Source organism: Phialemonium atrogriseum (assembly GCF_030411735.1).
Source record: "Phialemonium atrogriseum strain 8032-3 unplaced genomic scaffold QBC33scaffold_28, whole genome shotgun sequence".
NCBI lineage: Eukaryota > Fungi > Ascomycota > Sordariomycetes > Cephalothecales > Cephalothecaceae > Phialemonium > Phialemonium atrogriseum.
The window spans coordinates 281,858-306,077 of NW_026848165.1; the positions used below are offsets into that span (position 1 = coordinate 281,858).

At 56.9% G+C, this 24,220-nt stretch overlaps 12 protein-coding genes across 12 annotated transcripts; 4 read left to right on the forward strand and 8 right to left on the reverse strand.

The window, feature by feature from the left end:
• Positions 1-16: 16 nt before the first annotated feature.
• On the reverse strand, positions 17-2,214 carry QBC33DRAFT_548772 (heterokaryon incompatibility protein-domain-containing protein). Its single transcript, XM_060428891.1, has one exon. The coding sequence runs from the start codon at positions 2,161-2,163 to the stop codon at positions 115-117; it is 2,049 nt and encodes a 682-aa protein (XP_060280080.1). The 5' UTR covers positions 2,164-2,214; the 3' UTR covers positions 17-114.
• Positions 2,215-2,586: 372 nt separating this feature from the next.
• Positions 2,587-5,111, forward strand: QBC33DRAFT_548773 (uncharacterized protein). Its single transcript, XM_060428892.1, has 4 exons — positions 2,587-2,657; positions 2,831-3,165; positions 3,240-3,924; positions 3,995-5,111. Exons 2-4 carry the CDS (start codon positions 2,996-2,998, stop codon positions 4,730-4,732), a joined length of 1,593 nt encoding a protein of 530 aa, XP_060280081.1. The 5' UTR covers positions 2,587-2,657; positions 2,831-2,995; the 3' UTR covers positions 4,733-5,111.
• A 1,403-nt stretch (positions 5,112-6,514) lies between these two features.
• On the reverse strand, positions 6,515-8,251 carry QBC33DRAFT_622581 (uncharacterized protein; the record flags this gene model as incomplete). The annotated part of the gene is made up of 5 exons (XM_060432845.1): positions 6,515-6,730; positions 6,816-7,011; positions 7,216-7,454; positions 7,737-7,995; positions 8,238-8,251. The coding sequence occupies 5 exons, from the start codon at positions 8,249-8,251 to the stop codon at positions 6,677-6,679; spliced, it is 762 nt and encodes a 253-aa protein (XP_060280082.1). The 3' UTR covers positions 6,515-6,676.
• Positions 8,252-9,578: 1,327 nt separating this feature from the next.
• On the reverse strand, positions 9,579-11,634 carry QBC33DRAFT_596644 (major facilitator superfamily domain-containing protein; the record flags this gene model as incomplete). The annotated part of the gene is made up of 5 exons (XM_060431889.1): positions 11,429-11,634; positions 11,189-11,335; positions 10,000-11,118; positions 9,833-9,907; positions 9,579-9,752 (listed from the first exon to the last, which is right to left on the reverse strand). Exons 1-5 carry the CDS (start codon positions 11,600-11,602, stop codon positions 9,579-9,581), a joined length of 1,689 nt encoding a protein of 562 aa, XP_060280083.1. The 5' UTR covers positions 11,603-11,634.
• Positions 11,635-11,993: 359 nt separating this feature from the next.
• Positions 11,994-13,002, forward strand: QBC33DRAFT_548775 (uncharacterized protein). Its single transcript, XM_060428893.1, has one exon. The coding sequence runs from the start codon at positions 12,087-12,089 to the stop codon at positions 12,912-12,914; it is 828 nt and encodes a 275-aa protein (XP_060280084.1). The 5' UTR covers positions 11,994-12,086; the 3' UTR covers positions 12,915-13,002.
• A 171-nt stretch (positions 13,003-13,173) lies between these two features.
• On the reverse strand, positions 13,174-13,867 carry QBC33DRAFT_562452 (uncharacterized protein; the record flags this gene model as incomplete). Its single annotated transcript, XM_060430210.1, has 3 exons — positions 13,174-13,526; positions 13,567-13,793; positions 13,863-13,867. 3 exons carry the CDS (start codon positions 13,865-13,867, stop codon positions 13,174-13,176), a joined length of 585 nt encoding a protein of 194 aa, XP_060280085.1.
• A 1,181-nt stretch (positions 13,868-15,048) lies between these two features.
• Positions 15,049-15,654, forward strand: QBC33DRAFT_580800 (uncharacterized protein; the record flags this gene model as incomplete). Its single annotated transcript, XM_060431222.1, has 1 exon — positions 15,049-15,654. One exon carries the CDS (start codon positions 15,049-15,051, stop codon positions 15,652-15,654), a length of 606 nt encoding a protein of 201 aa, XP_060280086.1.
• Positions 15,655-17,344: 1,690 nt separating this feature from the next.
• On the forward strand, positions 17,345-18,885 carry QBC33DRAFT_613501 (glycoside hydrolase family 16 protein; the record flags this gene model as incomplete). The annotated part of the gene is made up of 3 exons (XM_060432546.1): positions 17,345-17,637; positions 17,696-18,643; positions 18,701-18,885. Exons 1-3 carry the CDS (start codon positions 17,547-17,549, stop codon positions 18,883-18,885), a joined length of 1,224 nt encoding a protein of 407 aa, XP_060280087.1. The 5' UTR covers positions 17,345-17,546.
• Positions 18,886-18,894: 9 nt separating this feature from the next.
• QBC33DRAFT_548779 (O-methyltransferase-domain-containing protein) lies at positions 18,895-20,243 on the reverse strand. The gene is made up of 2 exons (XM_060428894.1): positions 19,596-20,243; positions 18,895-19,529 (listed from the first exon to the last, which is right to left on the reverse strand). Exons 1-2 carry the CDS (start codon positions 20,029-20,031, stop codon positions 19,228-19,230), a joined length of 738 nt encoding a protein of 245 aa, XP_060280088.1. The 5' UTR covers positions 20,032-20,243; the 3' UTR covers positions 18,895-19,227.
• Positions 19,951-21,053, reverse strand: QBC33DRAFT_212787 (uncharacterized protein). The gene has a single exon (XM_060422685.1). The coding sequence runs from the start codon at positions 20,792-20,794 to the stop codon at positions 20,063-20,065; it is 732 nt and encodes a 243-aa protein (XP_060280089.1). The 5' UTR covers positions 20,795-21,053; the 3' UTR covers positions 19,951-20,062.
• QBC33DRAFT_212790 (short-chain dehydrogenase/reductase SDR) lies at positions 21,054-22,482 on the reverse strand. Its single transcript, XM_060422686.1, has 2 exons — positions 22,102-22,482; positions 21,054-22,046 (listed from the first exon to the last, which is right to left on the reverse strand). The coding sequence occupies exons 1-2, from the start codon at positions 22,127-22,129 to the stop codon at positions 21,313-21,315; spliced, it is 762 nt and encodes a 253-aa protein (XP_060280090.1). The 5' UTR covers positions 22,130-22,482; the 3' UTR covers positions 21,054-21,312.
• A 5-nt stretch (positions 22,483-22,487) lies between these two features.
• QBC33DRAFT_573057 (major facilitator superfamily domain-containing protein) lies at positions 22,488-24,153 on the reverse strand (the record flags this gene model as incomplete). Its single annotated transcript, XM_060430685.1, has 3 exons — positions 22,488-23,320; positions 23,389-23,519; positions 23,594-24,153. 3 exons carry the CDS (start codon positions 24,151-24,153, stop codon positions 22,488-22,490), a joined length of 1,524 nt encoding a protein of 507 aa, XP_060280091.1.
• Positions 24,154-24,220: the final 67 nt, after the last annotated feature.

Consider the following 24,220-nt stretch of genomic DNA (forward strand, 5'->3'; position numbering starts at 1 on the left):
GGGCCACGAACCGTTTCGCCCATAGCATACTAACCATACGATGCTCGTGAACTAGCTAGTTGCTGCCCTGGCTAAAGGGCCTATTGCCTTATAACTGCTAGTATTCGTTCATCCCTATATGATTTTAACCCGTTGTTTTGCCTGGTTGGAGCCCCAGTCTGCGTCTGAATTTTGGACGACTCCTATCCGCTCATATACCGAATCCCCCTCCGCATGGATCGGTCTAAGAACGAGCCAGTGCCAAAAGTCCGACGACTTAAGGATCTTCGCACAATAAAGCTCATCCTTTTCTTCCCATGCCCAATTGCCGTCCTTGTCGCAGAGTGCAATGTCAGGGACAAACATGACAGGATCTCCCTGCCCGGCCTTGATCATGAACGACCTACGAGTGAGTTCGGTTGGCCCCTTGGTACCCTTTGCCACTGCTTCGCTCACAGGTATCCATGGTGTCCACTCAGGCGACCCGGAATCAGGTTCAAAATACAATGATGCCGTCACCATCTCAGCGGAGAGTATGACGTATGATTCCTTCACTCGAACCTGTCCCCTCTCGTCTATCCCTGATGGGATGCAGCGAATCTCTTCCACTTCCGCATGTATGACAGGCACGTCCCACGCACGGTACGGCCCGTACAGCGACAGAAGGAACCTCACAGGAGCATCGATGCCCGCCCACGACCACGACGGGGCAGGTCTCGGGTTCTGCAGCGGCGGACCTATCTCGATGCAATTATCCCTTTCCCACAACAAACCCAGCGGCAGTGTCTCTTCCCACAGGCCCGCGCGGTATTTCATCCCGAGCGCCTCGACCATCTCGGCCGCCACGCCCGAGAAAGCCGGCAGCCGGTCCGTGGGGAAGGTCAGGGCGCGCCGGCTGTACTCCTGCACCATGTCCGCCCAGCGCGACAGCAGCTTCTGCTTCCGCGTCGTGTCGTCGACCCCATGGCGCTTCTTGGCGGTCCCCACGTGCAGCGCCGCGTAGTGCGAGATCTTGGGCGGTAGCTGGCCCGACGTGTCGCGGCTCATGTAGGTCCCCATGTTGCGCGCGCCCGACCACTTCGCGGCGCCGCACTCGCAATCCAGGTCCTGCATGCACTCCCAGAAGACCTCGTGCGGGCCGAAGTGCAGGACCCGTGGGGCTAAGAGCCGCTCCTGGTAGGCCCACGCGCGGTTGAGTAGCGGGAATGGCTTGTTTTCCTGTGGGCGGGAGAAGGGGCTGAAGTCCGTGTGTGCGATCGTGAAGCGGAGGGACAGGCGGAGATCCTGGCGAAGCTTGGTGGCTTCGGGGAATAGAACGTTTAGAGGGTCGTCGTCGTCGTCGCCGTCATCGTCGGCTTTTACCTCGATCGCTTGTTCAAACTTGAAGCAGCCACTGCTGGGCGAAGACGAGCTTGTCGCGGACACGGTTAGCCAGGAATTTCGGTAGATGCTCGCCATACGACTGGCTTCGACCTGCCAGTCCTTGGCGTCGTCCTGGATGATGCAGAGAGAATCGATCCATAGGTATCGAATGCCCAATCGCCGGGTGATCCGCACTGCGTCTTGGAACGTCTTGGGCAGTCGGGCAAATTCGATGCCGGCTTTACGATCCTCTAGTGTCGCCGCAGTGGTGGTGAGAGGCTGCTCACCCCCCCAGGAGTGGGACAGCGAGATGTACAGCTCTTTTTGGTTGTGCGATTCCAGGAGCTTGACCTGCGCGGGCTCGGCCCCTGCATCATCATCCCCGAGGTCGAGTACCCGTGTGGGAAGCGACGACGGCTCGTGCGCGCCGCAGAGCACATGGTCCGTCGAGCAAGTTTGGATCCACTGCCGCGCCTGTTCAAAGCTTGCTTCGGAGGACGTGTCCCCAGGAGGCTGTGGCTCCCGATATGCACCCACGGTGTAGAATTCATACTCCAGCTTCACGTCCTCTGAGTTTGGGTGGTACCCGAGTGAGCCGTTGGGATCCGCATATACGACGATAGCACGCCGGTTTTTAAAGCGGAAGGTCGCATCGTAGCCGAATCTGGCCTCGATATCGGGAATCAGGTGAAGGATGCCCTCCAGAAGAAGAGAGCAGTACGGACATCCGTCCTTGGCGAACGATTTCAGTTCCGGGAGACACGACCAGCCCTCATAAGTCTGCGCCTTGCAACACGGACAATCGGGGTTTCCGGAACTCATGTCGTCCTGAATATGTGCTAAACGCTGGAAATTGGCGTTGGACTCTTAATTGGCAGTAAGAACCAGTTTTCGTGGGAACCCACGAATTTTAATATCTCACCGCCGGTTTATCGGCAGGTCCCGTCTGCGTGGCGGGCGGGCCAAGGATCTCCCGATCTTACGGCGCTGGGGCTTGGCGTCTCCGAGTGCGGGGCTCCTCATTCCTCCGGGGTCTCCACCAAGCAGATTCGGGAAGGAGCTTCAGCACGAAGAAGTGACGAAATTTGAGGCGCAACTCTGCAGCGTGCGGCTGAGCGAGTTTTGGACCTCTCGTTTAATCACTGCCAATCAACTGAAGGTGTGACTTGCCAGACAACTATGCAGCCCCGGGCGTAAATGCCGTGTCACGCCACCGCCAACACCCTCGGCGGGAGACGAAAGGATTGCAAGACCGTCTGTAAACCTGAACCTGGGTATATAAACGAATGAGAGCTCGAGATGAAGACATTGGCTACGTATGGCTGGCACCTTACACCTCATTTAACTCCATGCTTGAGGCTCGAATTGGAGGGAGCCAGAGCAGCCTGGTTATGGTGCAGGCCATGCATGCGCCACCCAGTTTCAGCCCCGAGCTTTCGTAAACTCCAATCAGAGTCCAAGCTAACCCTCCATTTCCTCTGCAATACAGGGTCACAATCTGCCTATTAACTTGCCAGGGCTGCAGCTCCCTTGCACCTGCAACCATGCCGCGCCGCAGTACAAGAGGCATCGATTCCCCTCCAACCCCAGAAGATTATAGGTTTGAAATGATACCGTTACAACACCATGTGCCAATCTTGAGTTAATTTAGACGATGGCAGGACGCAGCAGTGATGACACCGTGTCTCCCATGCCGCCGATCTCGCCCGGTGGCGTCTTGATGGTTGCCTTTGTTGCTCCGAAGAGCTATGCGGCCACATCGTATCCTCACCCGATCAAAGAGGCGAAGGCGGCTAACCCTGACGAAACCCGAGACATTGCTCTGTATGTCAGCAAAAATTACGCTTCCCAGGATAGCAGGACCGACGGCCAAGATGGCGAAGCTGACCGACAAATAGGAGCAAGAACATCCCATCGAGCCTCTTGAAATGCATCGAAAGCTTGAAAGGCCACGAACAGCTGTCCAAAAACCCAAGCACTACGAGATACTACACGCTCAAGCCAGGGTGCTTCTTTATGCACATCACCTGCTGGCGTCCAAAGCCCCCCGAGGAGGGTGACTACGACTATGTTCCCTTCGAGGAGACCAAGGAGGCGCTCTGGCTCGCGTATTCCTGGACAGACCGAGCCAGTCACCAATGGCTCCCTGACAAGAATCCCACCTTTCCTCAGAACAGCCACCCCACGCTGGGAAAATACCTGAGAGATATCCATACCGGCGCACCTCGGGGGGGAAATCCGAGCCATTTTGCGATAGGAGACACATCCGAGTCGTTCTTCATTCGGTTATCCGACGATGACAGGAATTGGCACTACCGTTATCACGGGCTGCCGGAGGATTGTGACCTTGCGATCCAAAAGTCCATGGCCGCGTCACGACTGTACAAGGACCCTAAGGATCGATGCCCACACAACCTGCAACACTGGACTTTTGGTCGTCTCCGGGCAGTCACGCTTGGACAGGGCGGAGGCTGGATATTATACAGAGAAGAGCAGTCTGAAGTCCTATTCGGCGGCAGGCATCTTCCGCCTCGACTGAAGAAGGCACTTGAGGACGGACAGACACGGGGACTGGTGATTAATGTGAGTGACGACCTACCTACCTACCCTGTACTCCCCGACACACACTTACCATTGGTTGATGGATGAAAAGCAAGCCGTCTTGAATCCGCATCACGCAAGGGAGTACGTGCTAGCGTACAACGACGGGTCTGTGTATTACGCTTTCCACGAGAGCTTCCAGAAGGACTTCGATAGAATCGGCCTGGAGTGGTGTGGCGACAAGATTGACTACAAACCCCACGCGGATCTACTCACAGATAAGGACTATCCCCATGTCTTGATATCCGACGAGCCCGAGCCGGAAAGAGCACCGGCGCCCCGTCCCGCACAACAACGCGAACCATACCGATCGGCCCGGCAAAACCCACGCCCGCGGACGCCTCCGACCGTGATGAACAGCCGTCAAACAGCCCCAAATCATGATCTACATGACCCCGGACACGCAAGGTCCAACAGCGAATACAGTCTGCCAGTGAGAGGACCACCCCTGCCAGGCTATGGCCCGACATATGCACCGGCATACGGGCAGACATGGGGCCCGGCGTACGGCCCGGCATGGGGACCACCGGCCATGTACGGCCCACCGCCGGGGCCACCGCAACCCGCACCAGCAACGTTCCTCTATGATCCTTATACCGGCCAGCAGCTGTACTCGGAGATGGGCGACCAAGGGAGCGACTCAGAGTTGAGGCCGCAGCCGCCAAGAAACCAAGCCCAGACGAGGCACAGTTCAGTCACCCACAATTCACGCCGGCAAGAGGGCCCGCCTCCTCCGCAGGGAGGATCCAGGTCGAGGTGGCGGCCGTGGGGCCATAGAGATGAGTCATAGTGAGTGAGAGCAAGGAGGAGGAGTATATGCACGGCACTTGCATGTGGCTGGATATAGATAGCGTAACCGACTGGTGGGGATTCCCATTAGGGATACGGGATCGGATTTCCTACCTATAACTTTATGTGGAGGTAGACACAGCAGTGCGCCTTGTAACTACGAGCACTTGCACTTCCCACGCCGGCCATTACTCGTGTGCTATCATTAACTCTGCGCTTTGCATTGTAATTGCATCCAGCATCTAACCTGGCGTCGGTGATGAGCGGCATGGTTACTCTTGATGGCTGCTTCGTGATGCATTGGAAGCCGGGAGTGCCCATTCTGTGGTGTTTTTAAAACGCTGGGCAGGTTACATTGGAAGTCAACTTGGCGCGCCGTCATATACTTGTCTTTAGCTGCCTGCGCAGCTGTCTAGGACATGTCGGCAACAATGGGGTTTGCACTTGGGGGCGTCCTTCCAAGGCGCCTAAGGCGTGTCATCCCCATCCACCTGACTGAACTGTCCCAAGTGGCCCTCGGCATCTCCACCGTCAGCACCTTGTACTAGCTTGGCAACGTCGTCTCCTCCGCCTCGTCCACTATCGGCGGGCGCTTCCTCCTCCCCGAGTCTGACGCGTCTGCGGGGAGCGACGCCGCCAACGCCTAGTACGGAGTACGGCAAAGTCATCTGTATCTTCATGGGCTACGTGGAAGCTTAGCTATCCTGCTAACTATCATTAGCTTCAAGTACCTGCGCTACAAGTTCGACGTATAATTGCCAACCACTCAGTGACAAACCTACTTATCACCCCTTCCCTCTACCCAAGCCTTCTCCTTCGCACTAACCTAATTACGACCCCATCAACCGAGCCAACTCTTCCTTCGTTGACAACACAGGCGCCCCCATCCCGGCCGAGATTGACTCCACCCCGACATGTATGGCGGTCTGCGGCCGCAACGGTGGTGCTGGGACAATGGTTTGCGGACGCGCTGGAGGATGCGGCGCCGCGGATGATTGTTGATGCTGGTGGTGGTGGTGGTGGTGGTGGTGGTGGTGGTTCTGCTGCTTCAGATATCCTTGAACCAAATTCTCCGTACCCCCAGCCATAGCGACATTAACTCCCGGGGTGATAGCGCCGTGGTCTGTCGTACTACTCGAGGAACCACCCCCACCCCGTGACGCAAGGAACGTCAGCCCGGGGGACATGATCCACGGGGATGTCCGGCCGGGACCGCCGCCGCCGCCAGAACCGACACTAACACCCGTAACAACGGTCCCAGCACTCGGTCCACCCAAACCAGCACCCCCATCCGCCCAGCAACTAGCCGACGCACCAGATGGAGCAGTGTCCCGGGGGGCGTGCCGACTATTTGCAAACCCCGATGCCCGCGGGGTGATGATACCGGGCCATGACAGGGTAGGGTTCGGAGTGGCGGCTTCGGTACATCCTCGGTTGATGGCGGGGGCAGTCGGGGTGGCGATGACTGGGGCAGCAGGCACGGGGACGGGTTGTGGCTGTGGCGGTGGTGGTGGGGGTTTGGGATGATGGGGCTAATGGGATGACCACGGCGGGGGTTCTGGGGCGTTGCGCCATGTTTCCGGGGTTGATGTCGTGGGCGCTAGGGTGGTGGATTGGAACTGGGACTGGAGCTGGTGCTGAAACTGAATTGGGGGGATGTCCGAGTGGGAGTAGGAATGCTGTTGCGGTTGCGGTTGCGGATGGTGTTGAGGGACTCCCGCATTTTGCAACACCGCCGGTGGGAACGGCTCGGCGATGAGATCTGGTCAAATGGGTTGAGGATAGAAAATCCGCTGGTTTGTATCCTGGGCAGACAGTGCCTCATGCGTCGGGACCAACGCCGGCACAGACGAGATGTTTGATGGCTGGGCTAGATGAACGGGTTGGCTCCAGGGAAGCTGGTATTGCGAAGGTCCTTCCGTGGTGGTCTGCATGGGAGCTGGAGCTAGAGCGGGGAATTGTGCCGCAGGTTGAACCGAAGCTGGAGGCGGAGCCGCACCTGGAGGGGGTGGTGGAACCATGCTGGCAACTGTCGGTTGTGCTGTCGCCAACCCCGGCGCCGACAGGATACCCGGAGGTGCTACCTGGGGCCGATATTGGACAGGCTGCGGCCAGGACGGTTGATAATACCAAGTTCTTCCCGTGGGAGTCTGGATTGGAGCCGGCGCCGGCACGGGCGGCGGAACTATGCTGGGAACGGCCGGGCCGAAGGACAGCGAGGGCGGGGGCTGAATGGTAGGAGACTGTGCCTGGAAGGTCGGACCGGCTAAAGGCTGAGCACTAATGGGTGGATTGATATGTAGTTGTGGCTGATGACGCTGCTGGATCGCCGGAATCCCAGTTCCGAGACCCCCAGACGACATGGCCATCGAAAGTGGGGAGGACAGCCCCAGACCTGGAAAACCACCCAGCGCTCCAAGAGAAATAGGCCGTCTTCGTGGAGTTGTGAGCACAAGGGGGGAACGAAAGACGGGCGATACCCACGCGCCCGAGTTGCGCGCAACGGAAGGGCTTCCCGAGGAAAGCGACGAGCTGGGGGAGGCGAGCGCGAGCTGGCCGATCTGGGCCTCGACGGCCTCACAGTCTGCTTTGGCCTGGGCGAATTTGACCTCGGCAGGGGACTGTGGTGTCCAGGGAGACATCTGCGGGGTGTGGGATTGCGGCGTCTGTGGTGCTTCCGCGTCCTGGGCGGATCTTGGAGTCTGGAGGGGAAACTGGGGAGTCTGCGTGGTGTGGCAAGTCTGGGGTTGAGCGTGACGACTTGAGCTCAGACCGCCGACTCTGGAAGGGGAGGAGGCCAGGAGAAGGGGTGGAGGAGGCTGCTGACGTGGTTAACGCCGAGGCGCGATTGCGTGGGTACTACCATTCGAAGTACCCCTATCCTCGTCATTCTGAAGCCACTCGGTCACACTTCCACACTGGTAAAGTGCGCTTGTACGACAGCAGTGCTCCACTGATACATGCCGGCACGGCGGTCCCAACTTGACGACGGCCCCGAGACGAACCGCCTTCTTCACCAGTGTCGCCACAGACAGTCCGAAAGCGTCACGGATCCGCTGCGGGGCCGTTGCGAGGCCACACTCGAGGAGCTGGGCTGCCGTGAAGGCAGATCGCGGGTTCAACAGCTCCAACTTGTGTGCCGGCGTCTTGCCTGCCTGGAATAGTTGTAACAGAATGGCGGCCTGGTGGTGTGTGCGTAGCGGCAGCCCGACGTGGCGTGGGTTCGACTGGATGGTGTCAAGAGAGGTTACCGCAGATGGTGCCCTGGTTGACAATGTCAGTCAATTGAGGGACTAGTGTGGGATGACCATGGCTGATTCATTCACCTGAGCTTGGGCGCCGGGGCAGGATGGAGATAGCATGATAGGGAATCCGAGCCGAAGATTGGCCCACTCGCGGTTCGAAAGTACCTGACGGATGCCATGGTAAGAGATGAGGATGTGAGAGATGAGGGACGGGACTGAGATGACGGAGATAGAACGGAGGATGTGGGCAGAGAGACTTACTTTGAAGGGGGCATTGGGTTACCATGTTGAAGTCATTGTGTGATGGACCCAAGCCGAAGACGGGGCTGAACGGTGAAAGAAGGACGGAACATGAAATGGTGGAACTTGGGAATCTTACTTGTGATTACCTAGGTAACGGGGCACAACGGGACTCTCGAGAGAAGGCGGGAGGTGCCATGGGTGGGAGGGGATGATGAGAGATGGGATTAACGTTCGGGTAGAGCTGGCAGATGGCACGGTGGAGATGGAGAGAATTGAGGCCAAGATGAATGGACGAAAGGGTTCCTCCCTCTATTAATCAAGTGCAACAGCATCGACAGGGAAGTAGGGGCGACTTAATGGCCAGCCAGGGTCCCAACTGTAGCTTCAGGTGCGTGCAGAATCGAGATCGGAAGGAATTGCTGGGCAGGGGAATCAACGAACACGGGTCTTGGCACTGAAGCCCTGCATGAACTAGTTTGCATATATTCGCACAATTTTGGCAGCACTTTGCATCACTACAATTGGCGGTGTGGGAGCTTCGCAACTCGCATGAACTGGTTCGCAGGGGTTCGCAGGGTGATTAATCGAGATAGGCATGGGAGCTTGCTTGGTCCCCTGCATGAGCTGCAGCTTATTCTCCACACATTCTCCACGCCTCCAAAATCACAGCGATTGAACTCAGCACAGCTCATGCTCCAATCTCTAATGTCTCGGATCCTGATAGCTACGAAGCGGTGAATTGAGCGGTGAGTTGAAGCGACTTGGAGCGGTGGATTGAGTGGTGAATTATGGGAGGGCTTTTTTCCATCGTGCCTTGCTGCTACGAGATTGCCCCACGTGCTAAGCCTTATTACAGGGCTGAATTACCACCCCAAACCTAAATTAAACTACCATTGTGCTACACCCTGACGTGCCTCGCGAAGATCATTGCTTGGAAAAAATATGCGGTAAAGATGGCTGCGCCCTCATTCCAAAGGGTCCCAAAGTCGAGGTTGCCCCTTATGGCTGCTGCAAGCGAACTGTTGTCTTGAACTCAGACGCAGCTGCTGTAATCCGGAACTTAGCATGAATCGGTTTGGTCTATCACCGGGCTTTCTTCAAAGGCTTTTCGTGAACTAGTTCATCCCCCCCCCCCCCCCCCCCCAATCGATTGGGAACACACATAGCGGGGTAAAACGGTGGTGACACTGGGCGTGCGCCCGCAATGCCTAGATTATCCTTGAAGCATGCCAGCACCTGACCAATGATTAATATTTGGGTAGTGATTTTCCAATGTTTAACAGCAGAATGCACAGCGAAGTTACAATTCCAATAGCCAACAGCATAGTTATGGCAAACCCTCGTGACATCTGAACTAAATTAATAAGTGTGAACCTTGGCATGGCGTGTGAGCTTCCGGAGACGCTTTCCGAAGATAGAAAAGAAGATGATCCCGAACAACGCCGGGCCGATGATTGTTGCAAGGCTGCACATGAAAAGAGGCGTGTAGCCGGCATTCTCGACCCAGCCCGTTACATAATATCCCATGCCGAACTGTCAGGTAGAAGTCAGCATAAGCCACACACTTTGAACCCCAAGGGAGAAGGTGGTCGTTTGGGCATTAGGAGGCTCACCCCATATGTGTTCTTCACCACAGTTGCAATAACCATGATCTGTCCCGCCACTGGTTTGTAACAGTCGACCGCGTACTGCCACATCATGTCAGCTTCAAACCCGACGAGAAAGGAGAAAAGAGAGAAAGCAGAAGGAAAGGGAGAGAAAGGAAAACAGGGCATAATACCGTAATGCCGATGGTCGAAAGGCTAACGGTCATCAGCCCGATACCTCCGAAGCCGACGATGATGATGGCCTCCCACGGCCAGAGGCGATCATAGCCCAGGCCAACAACGACGAGAGCGATGGTGGAAAGGATGATGAAGGGAACCATGGATACCAGACGCATCTCGGGCTCTCTGATGCCGCGGTTCCTCCTGGTCAGATACATGGCCACCCAGTCCGACAACGGGCCGGCCGTCAGCACGCCCAGCGACCCCCCGCACACAAGCGCCAGGTTGCTGAGGCCGACCTGACTGCTGTTGAAGTTGTACGGCGGCGCCATCAGCACTCCGGCCTGTGTGTAGTTGACGGCCAGCAGGCCGGCGGCGGGACCGGCGAGCATCCAGGCCCCGAAGAGCACGATGGGGAACCCGAGCAGTCGGAAGGGCGTTACCACGTGGCGCGATATCTTGGACAGAGCGTCTCTGTCCGTGGCCTGGATCAGCCGAAACTGGCTCCTCGAGGGCCGCCCCCGCCCGAGGTGCTGGTCCATCATGACCATTCTATTGTCATTATCATTACTCGCTCCGTCGGCCTTAGCCTCGCTTGACGTATCCTGCGATGACTCGAGCTGCTCGGCCGAGCCGGTCTTCTCGATTGGCGGACTCGGGGGCGAAGTGTCTGTGATGCTGGCCGTCGTCGTCGCCGGCTGTTCTCGGATATACTTGGTCTCCGGGTGCAGGAATATGATGGCCAGCGAGCCGACGGCGGACAGGCTCCCGATGATCCAGTAGAAGTTCCTCCAGGTCGAGAAGCGCTCTGCGCAGGCGCCGGCGATCAGGGGGCCGAGGCACATGCTGTTGAACAGGGCGAAGAAGTAGATGCCGACGTAGCGGCCGCGCTCGTGGAGGAAAAACACGTCGCCGATGACCATGGGCATCAGGCTCTCGCCGATGGACATGCCGACGGCGATCAAGATGCGCGCCCCCATGAACGAGCCGTACGACTGGGCGGCGCCGTGCCAGAAGGAGGCGCCGAGGCTGATCAGCGAAGAAAGAATGAGCACGAATCGCCTGCCGAACACTTCTGCGATCGGAACGAGGAGTAGGTTGGTGTATCCAGTAACAATGACGAGAACGCTGGTCTGGTTTCACCGTGGTTGCTGACGTTAGTGGCAGAAACAAAGGGTGTTGGTGAATTATTCCTATACGTACCAGCAACGCAATAGCCTCGGCATCCTTATGAAACTGGGCCTCAAAGACCGGAGTCAAGGGTGACACTGAAAGCGCGGAGATGACCGAAGTCAGGATGAAAGTGACTTGAAGGACCACCACGGTCCATTTCCACATCGGGGTCCAGTTCTGGCCAGATGGAGTCATTAATTAGTCAGAGAGAATGGGTTGAATCGTTATACCAGGCCGAGCCTAGCAGCTCTGTGGCATTGTGGTTCTTACCAGCGGATCATCCAAGTTGGTGGATGGCTGAGGGACCAGCACCACTCCCTCCCTGTTGTTGTGGCCGTGGATGAGGTGGCCACCGACGAGGTCCTCGCCCATGATCTCCGTGCCGGGATAGAGCTCTACCCCAACATCAGGGGCAACGCCCTGGGCTTCGGTGTCGCGGTACATCCTCTTCCCTGGATTCTATGTTTAGATTCGCCTCTTAAAGGGGAACACGAGGTCTAGAGAGGTTGGGCTAGACATGTGCTTGCCAGCAAGGTTCGGTCATTTTATAATTATCAGCCCTCACGACAACATCGGCCATCCGGGGCTCGTCCGGGGAAAACTGCGGGGGTGACAGCGGAGAACTCTGGAGGAAGAGACCCAAGCGTTGTCAGCAGACGAAGCTAGCGATGGAGGTGGAGTTGAGCTAGCATGGAAAGCTCTGAGGAATTTTTTTTCTTTTCTTTTTTGGCGCTACGGAGCTCCGGGCGGAGCGGAGGGCCTTGCACACCTAACCATCTCCACTCTCTGCTTCTAACCAGGTTCCGCAAGATGTATAATAATTTTCATACGCTCTGGACAATGTGAAAGAAGGAGCAAAAGCGAGTCACATACATCCCATCCCCTACACAACCCCGCACAATTATTATTGGTTACCAGTTAAGCCAAGATGGCAACGGCATCCACCCCCACGACCCCCAGCACGGAGTACTTCCACCACCTCTTCTCCATATCCGGCAAGACAGCTCTCATCACTGGCTCCGGTCGCGGCGTCGGCTTAGCGTACGCACGCGCCCTAGCGCGAGCAGGAGCCAACATCGTGCTCGTGCTCCATCCGTCGGAGCCCGACGACGCAGCCGAGCAGATCCAGGCCATTGGTGTGGAGACGCACGTGTTCCGGGCCGACCTGCTGGACCGCGACCAGGTGCGCGAGCTGTTCCCGCGCGTGTGGGCGGCGGGGATCGTCGTCGACATCTTCGTCAACAACGCCGGCATCGCCCACCGCGAGCCCATCCTGAGCTACCCCGAGGACAAGTGGTACGACATCATGCAGATCAACCTGTCGGCCGGCTTCGTGCTCGGGCGCGCCTTCGCCTCCGACGTGGTCCGCCGCGGCGCCTCCGGCAAGATCATCAACACCTCCTCTGTCGGCGGCTTCCTGGCCAGCCGCAACACGGTCGCCTACACGGCCGCCAAGCACGGCGTCAACGCCCTGACCAAGTCGTTCTCCACCGAGTTTGCTGGCATGGGCATCAACGTCAACGCCATCGCCCCGGGCTATACCCTCACCGATCTGACCAGGGTCAACCTCGAGAAGAACGGCGCCGGCTTCCTGAGGCGCATCCCCATCGGGAGGTTCGCCGAGACGTCCGACCTTGAGGGCGCTGTTGTGTTTCTGGCCTCTCCCGCGTCCGACTACGTCTCGGGCCAGGTCCTCGCTGTTGATGGAGGGAGGATAGTGTCGGACTTTGAGGCTGACCTGGTTACCATAGGTTAGGCTACGGTATGAAGTGGGGTGATAAATAGCACGCACATAAATGGACTTCGGGATTTCCATGTAATTAATTCTGCCCATAGAACGATCGATGTTGGTTCAACGCCTGGGCTGAGACTACTCAATTAATTCTCGCCGCCGGCGTATCCCGATAAGCCGGCGGCAAAACACCCTCGAGCGCAGCCTTGATCTGCAATGCAGCAATGCCAGCGTGCGCGGGTGCCACCAGTGGAACAGCATGTGGCCACCCATGACCCAGGGATTAGTTCTCGAGGCGCAGATGGCCCTTCCACAGCCCTCGGATCTCGCCCTCGGAATCGACGCCCCACGTGGCGTCAAGCCGTGCTGCGCTATCGCGTAGGCCAAACAGGTTGTCATTGCTAGCCTCCGGGTCGCCGCCGCCGTTTCCTGTCCCGGTCTCGTTGACACCGGCAGCACCCCCCTCCCCCCCCCCGCCCAGGGGTCCTTGTCGGCGAACCCCGTGCACGCACCGCACCACGGCGTCAGCGTCGGCAGTGGTGCCGTCGGAGAAGCGGAGCCCCGTCATCGCCGTATAGGCGACGGGCTCGATGCCTGCCTTGCCCTCGGCTAGCAGCCTGGTGGCCGCCGCCTCGCCTGAGGAGGTTGTGCATCAGCACTGAATCGGGGCGCCGGCTGTCGAGGACGGGGAAGCCGGCCGCCGAGAGGGCTGCGTAGCGGTCTGGCTCCTGCGATGTGAACACTGCCAGTAGGTCCCAGCTCAGATGGCTGTCCACGCGTGTTGGTAGCGTCAAGAAGAGCCTGTCGGCTGCCTCGAGGCCAAAGTCGTAGGCGCTTAGGCTCCGATTGTCGCAGACGGACTCGACGGGGACAATATAGGTCGGCCCGGCCGCGTGCCATCCTCTAGCACGTCAAATACCGTGTTGGCCGAGCCGATCATGAGGACGGACTTGGGGAGAGAGAGAGGGGTACACCATGTGGTTAGAACTAAAGGCCGGCAGCTGATTCGGGTGTAACTGGGAGGGGCATGCGACTGACTTTGACCCCCTGCTCCCTAAACTTTGTAGCATTCTAGTACCGCGCCGTGCCGAGGCGTCCCTCACCTTGTTCTTGAGGACGATGTCGATCCCGATGCTAGCGTGAGCAGTTACACTACAGCGTTCAGTTTGCGACGCTGGTCAAAGCCACCCATCGCACAAGGTAGCTCTTGGGCTTCTAGGTATCTGGAGAAATGTTGGAAGGGTGCGTGGTTTGGCAATGATTAACCATGGTCTCCTCAAGCAAAGTGATGACCCTCGATGATGCCCCCTAAATCCTGTCCAAGAACAGAAAGATCTAATTACAGGTCCACAGCCTCGGTGATAGACTTGGCACTTTTGAATGAGAATGGCGGGCCGTCGCTATAAGTGGAGGCTCCAAGCCTCCAAATATCCAAATATAGCTTCTGTAAGGGGCCCAACCATGTCGACCACGCGGGGTAATTATCACGGATTGAACCTGATCTGAGATATTTCGCTGCTTATCCTGCAACGGAACAACTTTGTGAAATTTAGAATGCCCTTCGGTGAGCAAGACGGTCATTCTGAGTGTAAGTCAACTTTGTTCATGACATAGCGCCTTCACTATTGATGTTTCTAGGTCAAGGTGCTTAACTTTACCCTGGCTTCTAAAAACAGGTTTGCCTCTGCCAAGAGACCCTTATGTGGCTTATCATCCCATCCACCAACACCAAACATGTCGACGATTGAGCCTGACAGCTGTCGGCGACTGGTTGTCCCTGGTTTGCTGTTTAATTCATGGATGGCCATGTTTTGGCATGTTGGTTGCAGCGGAGCAACTCCATAAGCAGATCCACGATATTATGATGTTCTAATTTTGGGACGTGATCGTTATACCGCAGGCACACTGAATGCTTTTCATCGTCATGAAGCTGACAGAGTGCCTCGAAGAAAAAGTATAAGAAGGACTGGCATGTCCTGCTCATCCATTGAGTCTAAAGCACCAGACTCAAGCACCCCAAGCCCTCAAGCACTCGCACTCCTAGACCTCACTCTCTCTACACCCTCAATCGCTGCTCTCTCAGGCCACCCCACTGTCCCAAGATTTTCAGTTATCTCGAACCTCAATTCTGGGCGTCCATACCTTAAAAATCACCATCATGAAGTTCCAACTCGCCACAGTCACTGTGCTCCTCGCCGCTTTCGCCAGCGCGCTCCCCTCCAATGGCATGGTCAGCAAGCGAACCAACAAAGACGTCACCGCCCGCGAAGCCGAAGTGGCCGGGGCCAACTTCAACTTCACCGACGATTTCAGCCCGGCCCTGACGAGCTTCTTCACGGCCATCGAGAGCATCCCGGACGACGTTCTCGCGGCGGGCGACGACGCGCTGAACGACTGGCTCGTGGCGAGCGGCATCCGCGAGCCTGGCGTCACGCCGAAGCGGTCCGACGAGGCGCTCGACGCCCGCGACACGCCAGACACGTCCCTGTGGGAGAGGGCGCTGCTTCAGGCGCGCGTGTCGTGGTGGAAGGTGACCAAGTGCGTGGCGTCGATCGTGCAGGCGCTCGCGACGGTGGCGATCCCGGCCGGGAAGCTGCTGAAGATCAAGAGGTTGATCAAGGACCTCGGCGGCACCAAGGATGCGGTTCAGCTGATGCTGAAGGCGACTAGCAAGAAGGAGAAGCTGAAGGTTGGCGGTCAGGCACTGGTGGATCTGTCGGCGGAGTTGATGGGGATTAACATGGTCAAGAGCAACTGTTTCTAAATTAGGTGCAGAGCACGCTGGGTGGGTTAGATGGGGCGCGGGGGGGGGGGAATTGAGTTGCCTATAGCATGATGAGGGTTGCGACATGTACGGAGGGTAGATTGCAGAGGAACGAGGACGGGGAATTTCTCCAAGCTTGTGTTAGTCAAGCTGTGTGTATGATTGCAATGACATCTGCATTTAGGAAACTTCCATCCCCAGAAATCCAGAGTCTGTTCCTCGGCATTGTTGTGTGGTTCCAGTTCTTCAGATTAATACCCTCGCAAACGTCCATCGCAAACTTGGAGAATGGTAATATCGTGTAAGTTCTTCTGCCAAGTGGACAGCGAATGAACTGATTTTGTTAAGCCTATGTTATCACATAATTCGCAAGTCACTGTATGCCGACCATTACAGGCAGGCCAGCCAGTGAGGCCTGTGAGGCTGCACGTGGGTAAGCAAGAGACGATTTGTACACAGGGGTATCGAAGCCAACTAATGTTCACGCTAAGCCCTGCTTTGACGTCAGTGTGGAACAAGGTTCCCTACTGCCGGGATATTCAGGCTTGCCACGCAACACACCTGCCGCGATTTCCAAGGCACGGAGCCAGGAGCTGCGCGTTGTGGACGCCGAGATAAGCCCCGTCGCGACGGGTGGCTTCTGGGCGGGCCGGCATCCACGATACCAATTGGCTCTGGGACAGCACAAAGTACAAGCACCAGTCCTGTTTGTCGAGGAACGGCAGGATGGGGACGACGCGGGTTGTCGTCGTCGTCGCCGATGCTGGCCATGTCACGGAGGAGCCTTACGTGGCTGGCAGGATCCTCCGTCGACTAGGTCAGTAGTTTGCGTCTGCATGTTCGGGATGGGGGTGGTTTTGCTTTTTCGGTCGTGGGTCTGACAGCGCTGAGGATAATTAGAGGGGTGTTGTACTTGTACGACGAGGAGACGTGGAAGAAGAAGTCTTCTATGGCGAGAGCCTATGACAATTTCCGGGTTATACGGCAAGCTTTTCCCAAACTTCGCTCAGTGTATTAGACCTTCCCCGTCCGTTATTCGCTCAGCATCCGCAATTGACCTCGTATAAAATAACGCAAAATCAGTCGCTGTCGCTGCTGGGGCTGAGTTTTGGTGGGCACATGATTAACTAGATCCAGGGTCACACCCTAGGACGCAAGGTCACCAGATCATTCGGTAACCAACTATCCTCAATTTTCACGAAAAGAAAAGGAGAGAGGGAAAAAAAGAAAAACTGGATGACGCCAATGCTGGTAGTGCACTATCACCGAAGGCATCGCCGTCTTCGCATGCTTCAGATGCACAGTGCACAGCACCCCCAGCCAGGGGTTCATATTTCCAGACGTGGGCCACTTGATCAGCAAGCCTGAAAATGCTTTGGAGTGGCATCGGGTTGTTCTTGACTGGCTGAACAAGTACTCCGGGGCCTAGACTCGTGCCATTAGGACCTTTTGCTGCAAGTGGGGCAACGGGAAACCAGTCGTGCGCGGCGGCCCACAACGGAGTGGAGACGTTGCTCAAGCCGGTGTCGCACCAGAGCACCGGTCTTGGCGACCGTCGGGTGTTCTAGAAGCTAGTCCGGTGCGCAACTCGTTAGTGGTCGAGCAGGTTTACCCCCGTGACGTGACGGGCCCAACTTGGCCGCGCAAGCCGGTTTCTTTTTTTAGTCTTCCATCCTTTTAATCTATTTTTGGGGTATGCATGACTTTGTGAATATGATAATATGATATGATATTGGTCTCTTACCCCGACCTCTCCAAATATCCAGTTTCTGCCTCTGCTCAGTCTGCCGGCCTTTCTGACAGTTTTCTTCTTTCTTCACCCTCGCTGCCCAATACTTGCACTTTCTAGTTGTGATTCTGGACATACGCTCGCTTACTATTTCATCGTAACCATGCATATACGTCAAGCGGCAGTGACTGCCATCTGGCTCGCCCATGCGGTTAGAGGTCAGACCTCGACCGATTGTAACCCAACAGAGAAGAGTAAAGACACCATGAAGTTCTCCCCCTCTATATACACACACCGCCTAACAATGTCCAGCATGTCCCTCCGACGATGGCCTTTCCACCAGCAGCGCGAGCGTCGACTTTACCTCCGGCGCCAGTGCCGACTGGACCGTAACAAACGGCGCGGTGGGCTATTCGAGTTCCGGCGCGGCGTTCACCATCAACAAACAGGGTGACGCCCCCACAATCCAGACCAACTTCTACATCTTCTTCGGCTCCGTATCGGTGGTCATGCGCTCCGCCCCCGGAACCGGCATCGTCAGCAGCGCCATCCTCGAGTCCGACGACCTCGACGAGATCGACTGGGAGTGGCTGGGCGGCGCCGCGGGTGAGGTGCAGACCAACTACTTCGGCAAGGGCAACACCACCACCTACGACCGGGGCACCACTGTTGGCGTCCCCGGCGGCAATGCCGAGTCGACCAGCCACAATTACACCATCGTCTGGAACAAGGAGCAGACCATCTGGTACATCGACGGGAGCCCCGTGCGGACGCTCGCGTACGCGGACGCCGTGGGTGGGAAGAACTACCCGCAGACGCCGATGCGGATCCGGTTGGGGATCTGGGCGGGCGGGGACAGCAACAACCCCCCGGGGACGATTGAGTGGGCTGGCGGGGTGACGGACTACAGCCAGGGGCCGTTCACCATGTTCGTCGAGAGGGTGGACATAACCAACTTCAACCCAGCGGCGAGCTACTCTTTCGGCGACCAGTCGGGCTCCTGGGAAAGCATCCAGATCGACGGCGCAGCAGCTGGCGGTTCGGGGACTGATGAGACGAGTGGGAGCAAAAGTAGCAGCTCTGTTGGCCGCAGGAGCACCGCTATTGCTATTGCCAGCGGTGCCGACAGCACTACCACCGATAGCCCCAGTACCAGCACCAGTACCAGCTCCAGCACTAACAGCGCTACGAGCAGTACTGGCACCGGTGGCGCCGGCGGCATTGGCAACGGCAACAGCAGTGTTACGAGCAGTCCCAGCGGTTCGGCGACTGGGACGGCTGAAACCTCGACTGTTGAGGGAACATCTACAGTAGCAGGTACAACGAACTCAGCCGGCTCCTCCGTCACCGGCCAGACGTCGTCGCAGACTGGCTCAGCGTCCTCGTCGACAGCGGTGAGCGTATCTGGTGCATATGGCTGGAGAGCAGTCTCGCGACCAAGCAAAATCACTGTGGTATTGGGCGCTGGATCTATTGCGCTTTTCCTTGGCTATAGCCTGTGAGGGTAATTGGGCGTGGTCTGGCCTTGTTCAGTAGTTAATATCGGCTGTATCAGAGGTTATGCGTTCTTGATAGTATTCTAATTAATCTAGTAAATTAATTGAGGCTCAAGACCTTGGATTAATTAAATCTGAAACTTTCCATAGTCTTAAGCCACGAAATAATGTGAATCATCTTTTTTTTCAGAGAACTAAGGTAATGTAACCAGGATAGTTAATTGTAGGATCAACGTATTCCCACAACGCAACCTGGAACACAACACAACGATGGAGAGGAGTATCGGGAAACAAGACTTTAAGCACCAATTCAGAGCAACCTCTTCGCTATCAGGCCGTCGAATCACCCTACGCCTTGGCACACTCAACTACAGCACCGCCACCAGGGTTCCGTGTCACCTTCGTGATTTCCAGGCCAGCCCTTCCGGTAATGTCACTGAAGCATTCCACCGTCCTTTCCTTGCCCGAAATCGTTGCCATGACGAAGTCCATGCAAGCTGGAACTGGCGCCGGCGGATTGCTCAGCAGCGTCTCCGCGATCAACAGCCTACTATCTGCCGCCATGGCATCCGCAATTTTCTCCAGCATGCCGACGCATTCGTCGTCTGAGTAGTCGTGCAGGCACCGGCGGATGTAGTAGACAAGGGCACCTAAAAAGGTGTGTTGGTGTCAGTGTCACTGGCCTCGGACAACAGCTCGAAAGACAGCCAACTGACCTTTAACAGGCTGATCGCTGTGAAAGTCCATGCCAACCATCTGTATACCAGAAAGCTCGGGATCGTTCTGCTTGTTCTCTTCGATGATCTCGGGGAGATCCTCCAATACACATCGGTGGCGGGGCAGGCCAGGAGTATCCCTGAGGATAGCCTTGAGAGCTTGCCCCTTTCCCCCACCGACGTCGACGACGAGGGCCCGGTCCTCGGACTTGGCAGCCTCTTCGACGGCCCAACCGAGGTCATACGTTCCGAGGGCAGGGACAATATCCTCGGCGGCACCCATGGCCAGCATGAAGCTCGTCATGCGATCCTTGTCTTTGTTAATGATCTCCCAGGCCGTGGATCCGAGCTGACCCTCGGAAAAGGCAAAGATGGTCTGCAGGCGATCCTTGGGCTCCTTGAGGCCGAATTGGTCAAAGTATTTCGGCATCGTCATGAATGATGTGAAGTGGTTATCGAACCTGGACCTATGTCAGAACAATCCGTGGTGAACAGACTGGGGAGGAGGATGGATGTCTCACCCCATCTCCACCATGGCTCGCATGGGACTGGGAGTGGCGCACATCTCGGAGAACTGAGTATGCGCGACGCGATCCGTTCCGATCTGCTGCAAAAGATCGCCTGATACAAGGACCCATGCAAAACGGGCTGGTGATCCATATTAGTGAAGGGTCGGGATTGATCACTAGCACAACCGAGGAGGATCTCGACTTACTTATAAGAGACACTTCGGCTCCTACTTTCGCAGCCAGGTCTTCGTACGAGATGGATTCCCCATTGCCAGTTGGGATGTTTTGGAAGACCCCCCACTTGATGAATAGTCGGACTGCAGCAGCCTGGGCAAACTGCGGGATCCAGTTCAAGATCTTGTCCCATGGCTTGCTCACGGCGTCGACCAGCTCCGCCCCGGCCTTGATCATCCCCATTCGTTGATTGGCGTCAGTCTCTAGGGAGATAGACCCTGACCGGAGATCCTGTGCCGTGGCATGGAGGCGTTGGGCCAGTGCTTCGAGCTTGTCCGCAAGGATGGGGTTGGGGGTTGAGGTTGAGGTGGCCATAGCGAAATAGGAGGGTGGAAGGGAATCAGAAAGGGGTACAAATTGAAGAACTGGGGATAATTGTTTGCTAATTGAAGACTCGACAAGGTACAGAGATGGAAAGGTCATATATTTATACGTAAACGTCGTTCTCGGAAGCATAGGTAGAAGTACTCGGGAAATTCCGAGCTCGGTGTCGGCATTTTCAGTTGGGCATGTCTCCGCGGGCAGATGACTGGACGTAATACTGTCTGCCCGCGGAGGAAATAGCCCACGCCCGCGGAGGCATGGACTCTCGTTGAGTTTACCTCCGCGACAAAGCCGAACCCGAACTCCTTTCCGACCGAAGCCGAGCCCGACCCTGCCCCCGATCCGGACCCGGCCCCCAATATCTTGCTTCTGCCTCGCTGAGCGTTAATTAAATACCGTTTTCCAACCTTCCAGTCTGGAAGCGGGCTCAGCAAAAAAGCGGAACTTTCCACAGTCGTTGGCGTTTGGAGTCAGAATTACGGAATTCATACGCAATCCATATTAATTCGGCCACTTTTGGTGTGATTTCCAAATAATTAAAGACAGCGCAGCCATTAGATAACAGTAGCAACGGCAATATCGATATACCATAGTAGCAGGGTTGCACAAGGCCTGTCAAAAGTTCCACAGCACAAATCCCCTGGCGGCCTTTACCAAGGATAAACACCATCTTTATGGACAAACTTCCCCGCGTCTCCGTCACGCTCGCCTCGCACAATACTCAGGATGGTCTTCCCAGACACCTCAGGATCTCCAGCCTTTCCCCCTCCAGTCCTAGCTTGCTCGCTGGTCCCTCGGAGATTGGACACCACGAATCCCGGACACAAGGCAAACACCTTCATGCCCGTCGAACTCATCTCGATCGACTCCTGCACCACCACCATGTCAAGCGCCGCCTTGCTTGCTCGATACACCGATGCAATCGAAGCGGGGAGGGAGCGGTATAGCTCTGACTTCGGATTGTCTGACAGGCCGATGGATCCCAGAACGCTGCTCACGTAGAGAGAGTACGGACCCGGGGATTTGAGGAGCAGCGATCTGAAAGCCAGGGACACCAAGACCGGGCCGGTGACGTTTGTTTCCAAGGAGACGCGGAAGCGGGTCTGGATATCCGGATCCGTGCTGTAGACCCCTGCGTTGTTGATCAGCACGTCGAGGCGTCCGAACTTGTCCTCGACGAAAGATGCCGCTTGTTGGATGGAGCTGTTGTCGGTGACGTCTAGCTGCACGGCCGATAGACGGTTCTTTGGAACGCCGCTGGCCTCGAGCTCCGACTTGGCCTCTTCGACTTTGTCGAGAGACCGGCCTGCCATGACAATGTGGAAGTCCTCCGGGGACTGGCCTAGGACCTTTGCTGTTGCTAGGCCGACGCCCGAGTTTGCCCCTTGTTTCGCCACATTAGTGGATAAGTCTGTTTCAAAGATTCACGGGATACTCACCGGTGATGAGAATTATTTTGGAAGTCATCTTCTGGAGAATTCTGATGTGAGGGAAGTTTGAGTAGATGCAATATTCAGTTGACTAGACCCCCGACCAGAGCTGTATCTGGAGGGAGTTATTGATTTATATCACTGAGCGGCAGATGGTACCATACTGATCAGGCCATTTCGTCTCCGGACCTTAGCTTTGCAATCGTCTATACTCCGGCTTTCTAATCAGAGATCGCCGATGTCGAGCTTGGGTGAACGGTCGGAGTTAAGAATAACTTATTGCCGGGCGCCGTCGCATACCTCTCCGGAAATAGGCAATCTCAACCCGCAGTAACTGGAAATAGCGATCGGACTTGTGGGGAACGAATTAGTCATTCAACTATTCCTGACAGCCGTTATTTCCCGTCTGCCGTTTCCACAGCGTGAACGCTTGGATTTTCCTCGTCCTTTGCCACCTTCTCATCCGATCCAGTGTCAAGTCCAGCAATCGCGTGCTCGAAGCTCCTCCCACACCGTTCCGGTCCAACGACAGTAGTGAGCATGATTCCCACCGCAATAATCGCCGTGGCGATGCCCATGACCGGGCCATATGCCTCGACCCTGTTCCCATTGCCCAGCGTGATGAACGTCTTCTCGGCAATGGCGTTGACGATCTGCGCCGACGGCGACGAGATCATGTTGCCCAGCTGGTAGGTGACGCCCGGGAAACTGGACCGGAACGCGGCGGGCGAGAGCTCGTTCAGGTGGATCGGGATCACGCCCCAGGCGCCCTGGACGAAGAACTGCATGAAGAAGCCGCTCGCGCTGAGGCTGCGCTCCCCCCTGGGCAGAATCCACGCGGGGATCAGGAGGCCCGACATGAGGGCCGACCCCACGATGGCTCTCCGTCGGCCGAGGAACTGGCTGAGGTAGCCGATGATGGTGCCGCCGACGCAGGCGCCGACCTTCATGATGATGGAGGCTCGGGATGCCGGGGTGTTGTCGAGCTCCTTCTGCGTGCGCATAAAGGTCGTGTACGAGTCCTGGGAGGTGTGCGAGTAGTAGTTGAACCAGGTCATGAGGATGACGGCGTAGATGCACATCTTCCACTCCGTCACGAGCATCTTTCTTGTGTCGCGCCAGAACGCTCCGGGGGATGTCGCCTTCTTGCCTTGCGCCCTTGCTTCGAGGAACTGTCTCGACTCTGGAAACAGAGCGCGGACAAGACCGACGCTGATGGAGATGCCGGCTGGTTAGAGCATGTCAAGTCAGTAAAAGTGTTGGTGTCGGTCCCATGGAGGGGGATGCTGAGCTCACCGCCAATCCAGAAGACGGTTTTCCAGCTGTCCGTCTCGCCGCCGACGCCGAGGTTCGCGCACGCGGCGAACACGTAGCCAAGGGAGTAGCCCTGCTGCAGAATTCCCGACATCAAGCCACGGGCATTAATCCTACGCCCCCCAGCCGAGTTAGTATGGATCGGATGTCACGTATGCAACACAATAAGGCTTCGAGATGCACTTACGGGCAGTGCTCCAGCGCCATGGCAATCGCGTTGCCATAGACACCCCCCATAAATAGACCAAACAGGCTCCGCACCGCCAAGAACTGCGAAAACGTGCGGCTATAGAGAGTGGCGATCTGCAAGATGCCCAGCACAATCATGTTGAGGACCATGGGCCACTTACGCCCCCACTTATCGCCCGCGAGGCCGAAGATGGCCGCGCCGGCCGAGCGGAGCAGCAGGGTCAGGGTGATGGCGGTGGAGATGTCGGTCTTGCTGCGGCCGTAGTAGTCGGCCAGCTTGACGGTCTGGATGGACAGAGCGTGGAAGTCGAAGGCGTCGGCGGTCCAGGCCGCGAGGCCGACGAGGAAGAAGACCCAGTCCCGGCCCGAGAGCTGGGCGAGCAGGCTGATGGGGTTGCGGATGGGGCCCGGGTCCGCCCACTCGCACCGCGTCTCGCCGACCTCGTTGGTCACGACCACGCGCTGCTTCCAGATGAAGAGGTCGCGCCAGGATTGCTTGGCCGTTGCGATGATGCCCTTGGCCAAGGGGTCGGCGGGTTCGTTTGGGATTGAGGACATTGTTGCTGCTGGGGAGTGGGAACAACAGAGAGGAAGAGGACAAAAGAGGAGAGCTGTGGGAAACCCG

Bases quoted from the DNA above. Each gene is read 5' to 3' on its own strand.
- QBC33DRAFT_548772 (XM_060428891.1), bottom strand. From the start codon at position 2,163: ATGAGTTCCGGAAACCCCGATTGTCCGTGTTGCAAGGCGCAGACTTAT.
- QBC33DRAFT_548773 (XM_060428892.1), top strand. From the start codon at position 2,996: ATGGCAGGACGCAGCAGTGATGACACCGTGTCTCCCATGCCGCCGATC. The intron at 3,166-3,239 runs GTATGTCAGCAA...ACCGACAAATAG, and splicing joins GAAACCCGAGACATTGCTCT to GAGCAAGAACATCCCATCGA. The intron at 3,925-3,994 runs GTGAGTGACGAC...ATGGATGAAAAG, and splicing joins CACGGGGACTGGTGATTAAT to CAAGCCGTCTTGAATCCGCA.
- QBC33DRAFT_548775 (XM_060428893.1), top strand. From the start codon at position 12,087: ATGGCAACGGCATCCACCCCCACGACCCCCAGCACGGAGTACTTCCAC.
- QBC33DRAFT_548779 (XM_060428894.1), bottom strand. From the start codon at position 20,031: ATGACGATGCCGAAATACTTTGACCAATTCGGCCTCAAGGAGCCCAAG. The intron at 19,530-19,595 runs GTCAGTTGGCTG...ACACCTTTTTAG, and splicing joins CAGCGATCAGCCTGTTAAAG to GTGCCCTTGTCTACTACATC.
- QBC33DRAFT_212787 (XM_060422685.1), bottom strand. From the start codon at position 20,794: ATGCTTCCGAGAACGACGTTTACGTATAAATATATGACCTTTCCATCT.
- QBC33DRAFT_212790 (XM_060422686.1), bottom strand. From the start codon at position 22,129: ATGACTTCCAAAATAATTCTCATCACCG. The intron at 22,047-22,101 runs GTGAGTATCCCG...TGGCGAAACAAG, and splicing joins CAAAATAATTCTCATCACCG to GGGCAAACTCGGGCGTCGGC.